Here is a 12478-nt window from a genome sequence, read left to right as displayed (position 1 = left end):
AACTGGACATGAACATGAATTTGACATCTTTTATTGGCATATTTGTTTTAAATTAACATTTTTATCCTTCCGCGGAGCGATATAGTACCACGTGACTAACATTCAAACTATGTACGTTAGTAAGACAATTTAAATAGATTAATGTCGAAATTTTCCATTGTTAATTGTGGTTTTCCAGTGTTTGTCACAAGATGGCGCCAAACGGTAATCTTTGTTGGCACGGAGGGATTTTAAACATACAAGTAGTACCGGCTATGCGTTATTACTTTGGAGCGGTGATTATTTGAAAAGAACGAACCTGCAAATGTCTCAACTGACCAATCAGAATCAAGCATTCCAAAGAGCCGTGTAATAACGTGATTTAAAGCTTGCACGGGCCGGGGTACCGTCATGTGGAAAGAAAAATCAGTGCTTATTTCTGCACATTATCTCATAAAATGAGAGCGTTGCATGTTGTTCTTCATTCCCAAACTGGCATCACTGATGAGATCTGTAGCAGTCTGCCAATGAAACGGCTTGTTTACTACGTAATGTCCTGCAGAAGCAAAACAAGTGTTGAAATATTTAAAGTTGTTGCTGACTTTTTTAAATTACACTTGTCATTTTCATGAAGTTTGAAGGTGAACATCATCCAGGTACTTCCCAGTAGACATTAAACATTAAAATGTTAAACTTGTAAAGATGAAATCATCTGAATTAAACAATTTAGTGGTCTCACCCTGTGTGCCCCCGGCCCTTCCTCATCAATAAAACACACAGAATGACAAAATACACAGGAGAAACTCACATTTACAACTTTTGTAAAGCAGGAAAACTTTACAGTTGAGGTCAAAAGTTTACATACACCTTGCAGAATCTGATTCTTAATACTGTGATGTTACCTGAATGATCCACAGCTGTTTAAAAAAAAAAAAAAAAACAGTTAAACTGGCTGCTGTTCTTCAGAAAAAACCTTCAGGTCCTAAAATTTCTTTGTTTTTTAGCATTTATGTGTATTTTAACCCTTTCCAACAATGAATGTATGATTTTGAGATCCATCTTTTCTTACTGAGGACAACTGAGGGACTCATACGCAACTATTACAGAAGGCTTAAACACTCGCTGATGCTACAGAAGGAAAAATAATGCAATAAGAGCCATGGGGCCAAAACTTTTGAAAAGAATGAAGAAATTTGTCTTATTTTGCCTAAATATCGTATTTTTTTTAAGACACTTACATGTTTCCCAGAAGACAAAATCAGTTCAATTTAACCTGATCTTTAAATTCAAAAAGTTGTCCTCAGTTTGAAAAGATGGATCTCAAAATCATAGTCATCGTTGGAAAGGGTTCAAATACACAAAAATGCTGAAAAACCAAAAAAATTGTCAAAAAATGTAATTTTATAAATTCAACTATTATTTTCTCTTGTGGATTACATGTAAACATCGTTTTTTTGTGAAATATCTTATTAAATAAGTAGTTAAGTAGTTATTAAATAAAATAAAATAACATTCATTTTGTATGATCCTTCTTATTTTGGTGTAATTAACCTTTTGAAGATTCTGCAAGGTGACCTCAACTGTATGCCTACAGTATATTTCATAACTTATAATAATGTATATAATGATGCATAATAATAATGATTATAATATGAAAACTCTTAAAGTAGTGTCCTCTACTAATATTGGCACCCTTGGTAAATATGAGCAAAGGCGGCTGTGAAAATAAATCTGCATTGTTTATCTTTTTGACCTTCGTTCCAAAAAATTCACAAAATTCAAACTTTTCACTGAAGTAAAACAATTAAAAGTGGGGGGAAATGCACATTCTGAAATAAATGTTTTTCTCCAATGCATGTTGGTCACAATTATTGACACTCCTAGAAGTTATTAGTAAAATATCTTTGAAGTATATTCCCATTCATATTTACATTACTTAGCACACCAGGGTGACTAAGAGCATTAAATAGTCCCGCCATGACTTCCTGTTCCACAGGTTTATAAATATGAGGAACACAAAGGCCAAATTCCCTTAATCATCCATTACAATGAGGAAAATATAGTTCTAAAGAATATAGTTCTGATGTGCAGAACAAGAGGGTTGAGTATCACAAAATGAGTAAGAAAATAGCTATCAAAAACCCCCATTTTCACCATTAGGGCAATAATCAGTTCCAATTAACTAAAGATGTTACAAATCTATCTGGAAGAGGACGTGTCTGTATCGTCCTAATGAGGAGAGTTTGAGGACCACAAGGACCACAGCTGGAGAATTGCAAAGATTAAAATTCAATAATAAATTTCAAATAGCCCCTACTTTGCCACATGTTTGTTTGGGAGGGATTCTAGAACAGTTGTCCAAAAACAAACTCTAGCATATTCAGTTGTCAGACACGACTGGATCTTCAAACAGGACTGGCTTTTATGGTCAGATGAAACTTAAAAGAGCTTTTTGGCAGCAAACCCACCCGATGGGATGAAAAGTACCCCATGCTCACACTTATTATACTGCTGGATCTTTAATGTTGTGGGTCTGTTTTTCTGCTGGAGGTTCTGGACAACCTGTTCAGATGCATGGCATCATGGATTCTATCAAATACCAACAGATAAAACATCTAAACCTGACTACCTCTGTTAGAAATGTTGTGGTTGGATCTTCCACCAGGACAATCATCTAAAACAAACATCAAAATCAACACAATATGTCACTGAGCACAAAATGAAGTAGGGCTGCAACAACGAATCGATAAAATCGATAAAAATCGATTACTAAAAGCGTTGGCAACGAATTTCATAATCGATTCGTTGTGTCGCGCGACGCAGAGACATTTGGTTGTTATTATATATATTTAAAAAAATTGAGCGCAGAGCGGAGTGGACACATTCGGTCTCTCTCCCGCACTGATGCCAGCAGAGTTCGGCACCTCATAATCTGTGTTTCCATCCAAAAATGCGAATTTAACTTATGCGCAAAACTGGAACATTTGAGCATAAAGCACCGTTTCTACATTATATATATATATGCTGCCCTTATTTATATCAAACATGTTTGATATTTAAGCCTACTTTGGCTAGCGTACTTTCACAGCAGCCAATGCTCGATCGCAAAACAGCTGGTGTACGGGTCGTTGGATAGTGGAGATGGAGAAAACTACTTCTATAGTTTTTGTAACACTGTCTGTCTGTATAATGTGTCGAAAACATACCACAACCGTAAGGAGAAAGAGGAGCTCTGCTGAGGTGAAATCGTCTCAGTTTTGAATAGGGCTGTGACGGTGACACGTTGTTTTTTTATATATAGCCTACACTTCAGTCAGCTAACAAGCAGCCTAAAAACGCTAAAATAAATCAAAGAAATAATATATTTAATTAAGAAAGTAGCCTAAGAATATTATATAGGTTATTAAACAAACATTCCTTGTAAAATTGTCCGACAGCTCATCAATTTTTGGCCGACTGAATTTCCAGTCCGACTGTCTTTTTTTCTCTTTCTCTTCCTCATTACACAGCTGCTGATTTTAATAGCAAAGTGATTACATTTATTTTCGTTCCTTTAGTTTATAAAGTTAATTTAGAGATATATTTGGAACACTTTTTGTTTGTTAAATTCAAGTTTTTGTTTTTTAAAGTTATACTAGCAAACAGCGGCAGACAGATCAAAAGCCTGCTTATTTCATCGCGATTTAAATTAAAATCCATTGATATAAAAAACTTAAACATATCACAATGTTAGTTTAATCATTCAATCAATATAAATCCAAAGTTTGTGCGGAGAGAAGCGCGCTTTGCAGCGTATGGAGACGCCAGTGCAATGTGGAATTTCTTTTTTGCTCATAAAGGTAAGAGTAATTTACCACCCGGGCCGGAACTGTAAAGGGTCTACCTTAGTTTGTGTGTACTAACAGTATCAACAAAATGTGCTCTTAAAGAAAACAAACAGAATACGCTTGATATCTTTGGTTTAAACAGGAGCGCTTCACAATAATTAACCGAAACCCAGGTAATTGCCTCACAAACACAATATCTATAGAAAGCTTTAAATTATTATTTTACTATAAAACGAAATAATTAAAATCGAAAACAAAACTCTTTCATTAGCTAATCCATAAAGATGCATTAGGCATTAATGAGCAGATGGCAGGGTCGTCAATTTCATCTTTGCAACACTGAATCAGAAAATACTAGTATATTAATAAGTAATTCGAATATTTTCTTAATTTTTGCCTTGACACATTCATGGTAATTACTTTTGCTGGGGCTTTGAGGCCAGTTTTGCGTGCATTTGAATGCGGAACTCTTCCAGCTGGTCGCTGCTGATGGCAGGACACTAAACACCGCCATGGCAGAATGAATGTAGCAGAAAGTTAGTCAAGTTATCCCGTTCCAGCGTGCAAAGTCACATGACTTTTTTAATGCGCACTGAGGAATTTAATTTGAGAGGCTTCTTGATGGGAAATGCAGCATGTACACCACAGCAAGCCGCTGTCTTGACGGATAGTAATTTTAGTTTATTTAGTCTATATATTTGGCAGATGTAAAGCATACATGTGTATGTTTTTTGTGTTAGTCCATTTTTATTTTATTATTATTATTATAACAGTTCAAGGAGCAACATGTTAGTGCACTTTCTAAAGATTTTAGTTCTGTTTTTGAATAAAGGGTTGTAAATCCCTTGTTTTTTTATCCGATTCATCGATTAATCGAAAAAATAATCGACAGATTAATCGATTATTAAAATAATCGTTAGTTGCAGCCCTAAAATGAAGCTTCTGCCATGACCTGAACCCTATAGAAAATGAGTTGGGTGAACTGAAGAGAAGCAACAACATGGAGATGGGAATCTGAAAGATCGGAGAGATTCTGTATGAAGGCATTGTCTCTGATCTCTTGTCAGGTGTTCTCTAAACTCATCCGGCATTATAAGAGAAAAATTAGAGCTGGTATCTTGGGAAAAGGACGTTGCAATAATTGGGTGCCAATAATTGTGGGCAACGAAGAAAAAAATTATTTCATAAACCGAGTTTTCCCCCACTTTCCATTGTTTTACTTCAATGATAGGTTAGAATTTTGTGAATTCTTTGAATGAAAGATCACAAGGAAAAACAATGCAGATTTATTTTGACAGCCACCTTTGCTCAAATTTACCAAGGGTGCCAATATTAGCGGAGGGCACTTGTTAGCTCAATAGAATTATTAAACTTTTTTAACAGTATTATTAATAATAAATCGAGGTACAATGTATATGGGAAAATGTGATGTTATTAAAAATGAATTAGAGTTTTATAAATTTTACATGTATAATATACAATCATAATGCAGTCATATAGAGTTATATTACTTTATACACTGTAAAAAATAAAAAGTTGACTCAACTTAAAATATTAAGGTAACCAGCTGCAAAGCTTTTTTGAGTTTAATGAACTTCAAGAACTAAGTTGTGCCAACTCATTTTTAAAAGGACTGGTAGTTCACTTAACTTATACAAGTAGTTTTAGTGAACTTTTATATATGAATTGGCACAACTTCCATCTACTAAAGTTGAATGAACTCAAAATTGCTTTGCAGCAGGTTACCTTACTTTTTTAAGTTGACTCAACTTTTTCTACAGTGGATATTCCATAACCTATAATCATGTCAGTAATGATGGATAATAATAATAATTAATTGAACACTCCTTTACAATATATACTCTTAAAAATGTTGAGTGAATTGGAAAAGGGACAATATTAAGCTTTAAAATATTGTTTATTAGTGGTATAAAGAAAGGTAACAGTACGATTTTTGTAAATAAGTCTCTTCTGTTCACCAAGACTGCATTTATTTGATCCAAAATACAGCAAAAGCAGTAATATTGTATAATATATAATAAAATAACTATATTCTATTTGAATAGCCTATATTTTAAAATGTAATTTATTCCTGAATTTTTAACATTACTCCAGTCACATGATCAAGAAAACAAAGTAGACTGAGTAACAACTGAACTCCTTGGATTAAATAAAGAATGACCTTTAACAAGGTGCATTAAACCAGGTGAAATTGCTTTAATCACTTTATTAAATTATTTTAGAGGAATTTGGAAACTATGTAAAGTCATAAATTGTTCATAAGAGAGAATCATCAAACAAACAAACAAACAAACAAAGGATACAATTAATATCATTTTGAAACCACCTGGGGAAAAAGAATGATTTATTTCTACAAGTAATATCCCTGTTATTCCATAAAAATGTTCTATGGGGTGAAAAACTATGAACACAGCAAAGCTTCCAAGCAAGGAGACACTGTTGATGAAATTTGGATAAAGCTATAGGTAGCCTAGACGGTAAATAGTTACATTTTAAAATGAAGGAAAGGCTACCAATTTTATGGTTGGGGATAAAATACCAAATGGATTTAGGATTATCTAGACATCTTTTAAGCCAATTAATTTTAAAAATGTTTATTGTGTCAGAAAAATCTAAAAAATCAACACCCCCTTCTGCTCTACTATTGGAAAGCACTTCCTTTTTTAATTTATGGGGTTTATTTTTCCAGATAAATTTTAAGAAAATATTATTAACTTCTTTGGCCACTATATTCTCGACAAATAAAGATAGAGATGGATATACAACATGACCCTCAGCCTTGGATAATAGAACTCTTCCAATGATAGGTCCCGTTGTAACCAGGAATTAAGAATGTTTTTTGACTTGACAATCCTGTGCTGTCTTGCCTGAAGATTTTTGGTAATATAAATGCCTAAATATTTAACTGTGGATTTAATTGGAATACTTCTAAAAGAGTCATAAATAAAATCATGAACAGGCAATATCTCACATTTTGAAATATTCAATTTTAGACCAGAAGCACAAGAAAAATTATAAATTAAGTCTAGATCCTTTAAGAACAACGTGGTGTCATCTGCCAATTGTGAAATCTTAATTTCCCTCCCTAAAACAGAAATTCCTTTTAATTCCTGATTTTGAACTAATAAAAATAAAAAAAGGAGTAGTTACTCATTAATGAAATCCTCGGTAAGTTCATCTTTGCGTCAGAGCAGTTTACCTCAGTTCCTGCTGAAAGCAACGGTTCAAGTTGGGCGTTTACTAACCGTCAGTATGACTTCATATCGAAAGGGAATTCTCGCTCTCGGGCCGTCCCTATAAAAACGGCTTATCTCCAATGCTTGAGTCACTGAAAGCACAGCCGCTGCTATAGAACACAGCACATCTCGAAAACGGTCTGTTTCTACCGCTATGTCTTCACTCGCGTCTTCAGACTCTCGTCGCGTCAGTCCCGCCGTGAGCGGCTTCAAATTCGACACGGCTCACCGCAAGAAAGCGTCGCCGAACATCTTCGAGGACATCAATCAGGACGTCCTGGTGAAACTCTTCGAGAAAGCAGGAGACCTGAAGGCGGTGGAGAGAGCCAATAGCATCCTCGCGCTGCACCAGGATCCCGAGGGCATCTCCAAAGCGCTCATGGCTCTTCAGCAGGACAAGAAGGACACAATTATGCTTATTACCGGACTGACACGACAGTCGCTGAAGTTTCGTTGAGGGGAGATTTCTTTGGGAAGCTATATGTGCAAATGTGTGCACAGAGTAGGGATAAACAGTATTCACTTATGAAGGAGGCTGGTGTTCCTCAGGGCTTTGTGCTAAAAAGTCCGTCCAGAATCATGCTGGTGTGCTGTGAAAATACAGAAGAGAGGAAACTGATCCAGCACAAGAGAAGAGCTTGAAGACACCTGAGCATTGACACAACATGGAGAATATTTGAAATATGGACTGATGCCACGGGTGAAATTTGCTTATGAAGAAGTTCTGTATCAGCAGTGTTTGAATTGCTATGTTACTTGGGGAAAAATGTTTTGAATAAAACTGTTTTAATAATCTCATTATTATGTTTCTTGCTTTTTCTTAAATGTGTGCCAGTCACTCAACATGAGTCAACACTGTCAGATAAACAAATGTGTTATATTAGCCTATAAATATTGCTGAAACTAGCATTTAGTGAATGAATGTCTGCTGGGGGGTTTCTAAATTGTTTTCATCTTCATCTGTTACATTAAGAGTTGACAAAACAGATATTTTGTATACAGGCACATGCTTTGAATGCTTCTTTTGTATGGTGTTGTTTAAGTACCAACTTGAATTGAGGAAAATGATGTACAAATTCTAATTCATCGATACTGTAGATTATTGACATAATTGATTATTATAATTAAAAAAAAAAATCTTTGGGATGAAGACTGTTGCTTAATTTTTAAAGGTGTCCATAAAGAGCCTATCTAACTTTTTCTTCAATGCTGAAGTAAATTTATAGGTGAGACTTCCAGTTTATTATCCGCTATAGGGAAATAACGAGAAGAATAACATTGTGCAGTAAATGGTAAAACTGTTTGCACAAACCAGTGTATTCATAATTAAGATAAAACGTTAAAATAATATGGTAAGACACACAAATTTGCAATATCAAGCAGCAAAACGATCTGGTTTGTACAGATAAAAACAGCTGGACAAGGATGAGACTAAGCCAAATCCATAAAATTGACAAATGGCTGTGCCAAATTTTACATGTAAAAATGTGGATATATTTCAATCTAAATGAAGTAACGAAGTAAAATGATTTACTTACTTTATGTTACCTTTGCTCTGCGAAATTTCGTGGGCGAAATCCAGTCATTCCTGCAAAAAGTCCATGCGATTGGGAATTTCAGCTGAGGGTGACACATTTCCCCCTTTCAGATTTTCCATCGAGCCTAGTATTTTTTGCCACATTAACCAATATAATACTGCTTGGTTTGAAAGAGAGCTGTGCTTTATTAAAGATCTTTTTTTGCGGTTAAATTTTGCTAATGTGACTTTGCGTGATTTTAGGGTCATATACAATATAATGTCATAATTTTGAGAATTTTGAAAACGCTGATAAGATACACTGAAACGCAACTCTGGATTTTTCAAGCTAAAATGGGGTCTGGATAGTTTTTCAAAGTTTCAAAGTTGTTGTTTTAGTGTAAACAACAAACGCATTAGTGTAAATGTAGCCTCAGTGTAAACGGACCAAAATGAAGACTTTTGAAAACGAAATGCATTAGTGTGAATGTAGCCTCAATCTAAATAGACCAAAATGGAGACTTTAAAGAAAGAAAACTTTGAAAATTTTATCAAATGTAGCCTCAGTGTAAACGGACCAGAACAGAGACTTTTGAAAACGTTTTCAAATGAAAATTCACTAGTGTAAATGTAGCATCAGTCTACTGCACCAAAATGGAGACTTTAGAAAATAAATAATTAAATAAATAAAACGCACTAATGTAAACAGGGCCTGGGGTGGAGATATATTACTTCAGATATATTACTTCTCCATTTTCGAGGGTCGAAAGTACCGGAGTAGTGTAAACAGCAGGTGTAAATGTAGCAAAATGTATGCGTTTTAAAACAAAAACGCACTAGTGTAAATGTAGCCTCGGTGTAAATGGACCAAAACAGAGACTTTTAAAAAAGTTCTAAAATGAAAACGTATTGGTGTAAATGTAGCCCCAGTGTAAACGGACCAAAAACAAAGACTTTTGAAAACGTTTTAAAACAAAAACGCACTAGTGTAAATGTAGCCTCAGTGTAAACGGACCAAAAACAAAGACTTTTGAAAACGTTTTAAAACAAAAACGCACTAGTGTAAATGTAGCCTCAGTGTAAACGGACCAAAAACAAAGACTTTTGAAAACGTTTTAAAACAAAAACGCACTAGTGTAAATGTAGCCTCAGTGTAAACGGACCAAAAACAAAGACTTTTGAAAACGTTTTAAAACAAAAACGCACTAGTGTAAATGTAGCCTCAGTGTAAACGGACCAAAAACAAAGACTTTTGAAAACGTTTTAAAACAAAAACGCACTAGTGTAAATGTAGCCTCAGTGTAAACGGACCAAAAACAAAGACTTTTGAAAACGTTTTAAAACAAAAACGCACTAGTGTAAATGTAGCCTCAGTGTAAACGGACCAAAAACAAAGACTTTTGAAAACGTTTTAAAACAAAAACGCACTAGTGTAAATGTAGCCTCAGTGTAAACGGACCAAAAACAAAGACTTTTGAAAATGTTTTAAAACGAAAATGCGCTAGTGTAAATGTAGCCTTGGTGTAAATGGACCAAAACGGAGACGTTTAAAATGTTTTAAAACGAAAACAAACTAGTGTAAATGTAGCCAGTGTAAACGGACCGGATGTTTGAAAACGTTTTAAAATGAAAATGCACTAGTGTAAATGTAGTCTCCAGGCCCGTTCACACCAAGAGAGATAACGATAACTATAAATACACAGTAACTATATTTGCGTCCACACCAGTGAACGATAACTGTCTGTTTTTGTTGCATTCACACGACTTCAACCAGTAGATGTCCTCAGCACGCACGTTTTGAGAGCATCTAGTGAATCTAGCGTAAACTATCTTATCTCTAAAGCAATGTAGAGGAATAAAAACTCTTTTCTGCTGCACCTTCAAAGGAGGCAAGACAATGTTGTCCAAACTAGCACTGAATTTCTGAGGTAATTTTATGTTTTATATATAATTTTATTGTTTGCTGTTACTGTTCGTGCTTGGTGTGAAGGGGCCTTCAGTCTGATGGACCAAAATGGAGACTTTTGAAAAAATAAATAAATAAAACGCACTAAACAGTGCCTGTGGTGGAGACTTGCAATTCTCAGTTATATTACTTATTTTAAAATGAATCAAGTGCATTAAGGTGCTACATAAAGATGGTTCAGACCACGCAGTTTTTTTGTTTTTTTGTCGGTTAAAACCATTCTCTGTCAGATTTTACGATTTTAACTCCTAAAATATCGTGTCATGTTGTAAACAAGAAACTTCAACCGTGAGAAGGGTCACACTACCAACAGTCTTCTTGAAACTAGGTTAAAACTGGTAATATAAGTCATCTGATATTTATACCTTTGCAAACACAACTTATATGTTATTTCTGACCCATGTTGACATCCACCTTTAAAAGCATTAGATTGAACTAGAAGTAACTGACGGTTGCTACCGACCATAATCGGTTACTGCGTCTTTAAAAAGATACCAGTCATCAAAATGGCGGGATTAGAAGGTGACATGAGCATAAACAAACAGTGGCTAGCAAACAATGTGTTTTTCCCTGTTTTGCCGCCAGAAAAACCCCAAAAAAGTAAGAAAAACGGACGGTGGACACTAATCTGGATTGCCTGAAGAGGACAGAATGAACCGTCAAAGAGAAATGAGGTAAAATTGTTAGTGATGGGAAAATGAAGCTTTTCGAAGCACAGAGGCTTTCTCCTCAACTGTATCGTAAAAAGATTCATTACTCAAAGATTTTCAACACGTTGTACACTAATGACATCTTGTGGTCAAAGGTGGAAACAGTTGCTTTCGCGTCCCAGATCTCAAAGCGATTTTGGACAGTTTCATCAAATACGTCAATTTGTGCTAGGAAGCCATCCGAAATAAATAAAAAAAAAATGTCATTTTACTTGAATTAATCTGTAAATAAACTTTTTTTAAAAAATAAAATTATACAAGTATAAGCATGGTTCATGTAGGCATATATGTTCAAAGTAAATTAAGAATACTGTTGACTAATATTATTAGGCTATTAATTAGAAGTGCTTGTGAAGCAAGGATAACTACGAAATTAAAATGCACAAAACTACACATGTACTTATTCGTATTATGATTTATTCTTAACAAAAAGTGAATGACACTTGATATCTTTGCAAGGGGTTCGCGTTATTTGAATCAGAATATGAAGCAGTCACATGGTTGTGTGCGAAAACGAAGCTTCGGTGTCAAACGTCACATCACTAAAAATTGTGCTTATTTAACCTTTTTTCACTCTGTCGCGATAGTTCCTTCAGTATTTTTGTCATAGCTCCACGGACATTTTATTTCCTCCATTTTAAAATTCCACCTCTTTTGTTTTGGTTCGTTTAAAAGCATTTAAGACAGAACTCATAGTGGACGACTGAAAAAAATAAACATGCTACGGCGTCCTCACGATTTGTAGGGCTGGGAATCGATTCCAAAAAGAATCGATTCCTCGATTCCGAGGCATTGGGAATCGAGAGTCGATTCCAACGTTTGGAATCGATCCTCTCAAGGGGAATCGACTCCTCATTCAGAGCCGTTTTCAGTTCAACAAAACTTACCTCTTAAACGGAAGGCTGCATTCCATGAAGGCTGTATATTTCGGCTGCAAGTCATCAAACGTCGATTGACGAAAATAAACGTAATAAAAATTACTAAACTCGTCTGAGTTTAAGGATGCAGCCTTCAGTTTGAGAAGCACCCATTAATTTGCATCTTGCTCGCTAATAGTTATTATAGTCTGATACTTTTCCACGAAAAGATTCGTTCGGATAGATCATACGATTCAGATGTTATTTTACGGGAGAACTGGCTCGTGTGTTGTCCACAATTTTGAGCGCTACACGACAGAATAGATCATGACGTGTCTTGATCTTGTTTACATCTTAAATAAATGC

At 35.0% G+C, this 12478-nt stretch overlaps 1 protein-coding gene across 1 annotated transcript; it reads left to right on the top strand.

Moving 5' to 3' along the window:
- Positions 1-7084: 7084 nt before the first annotated feature.
- tcimb (transcriptional and immune response regulator b) lies at positions 7085-7864 on the top strand. Its single transcript, XM_073830210.1, has one exon. It carries the CDS (start codon positions 7218-7220, stop codon positions 7518-7520), a length of 303 nt encoding a protein of 100 aa, XP_073686311.1. The 5' UTR covers positions 7085-7217; the 3' UTR covers positions 7521-7864.
- The last annotated feature ends 4614 nt before the right edge of the window (positions 7865-12478 follow it).

This window comes from Garra rufa, chromosome 23 (assembly GCF_049309525.1).
Source record: "Garra rufa chromosome 23, GarRuf1.0, whole genome shotgun sequence".
Classification (NCBI taxonomy): domain Eukaryota; kingdom Metazoa; phylum Chordata; class Actinopteri; order Cypriniformes; family Cyprinidae; genus Garra; species Garra rufa.
This window is presented reverse-complemented; position numbering and strand designations above follow the sequence as displayed.

Bases quoted from the DNA above. Each gene is read 5' to 3' on its own strand.
- tcimb (XM_073830210.1), top strand. From the start codon at position 7,218: ATGTCTTCACTCGCGTCTTCAGACTCTCGTCGCGTCAGTCCCGCCGTG.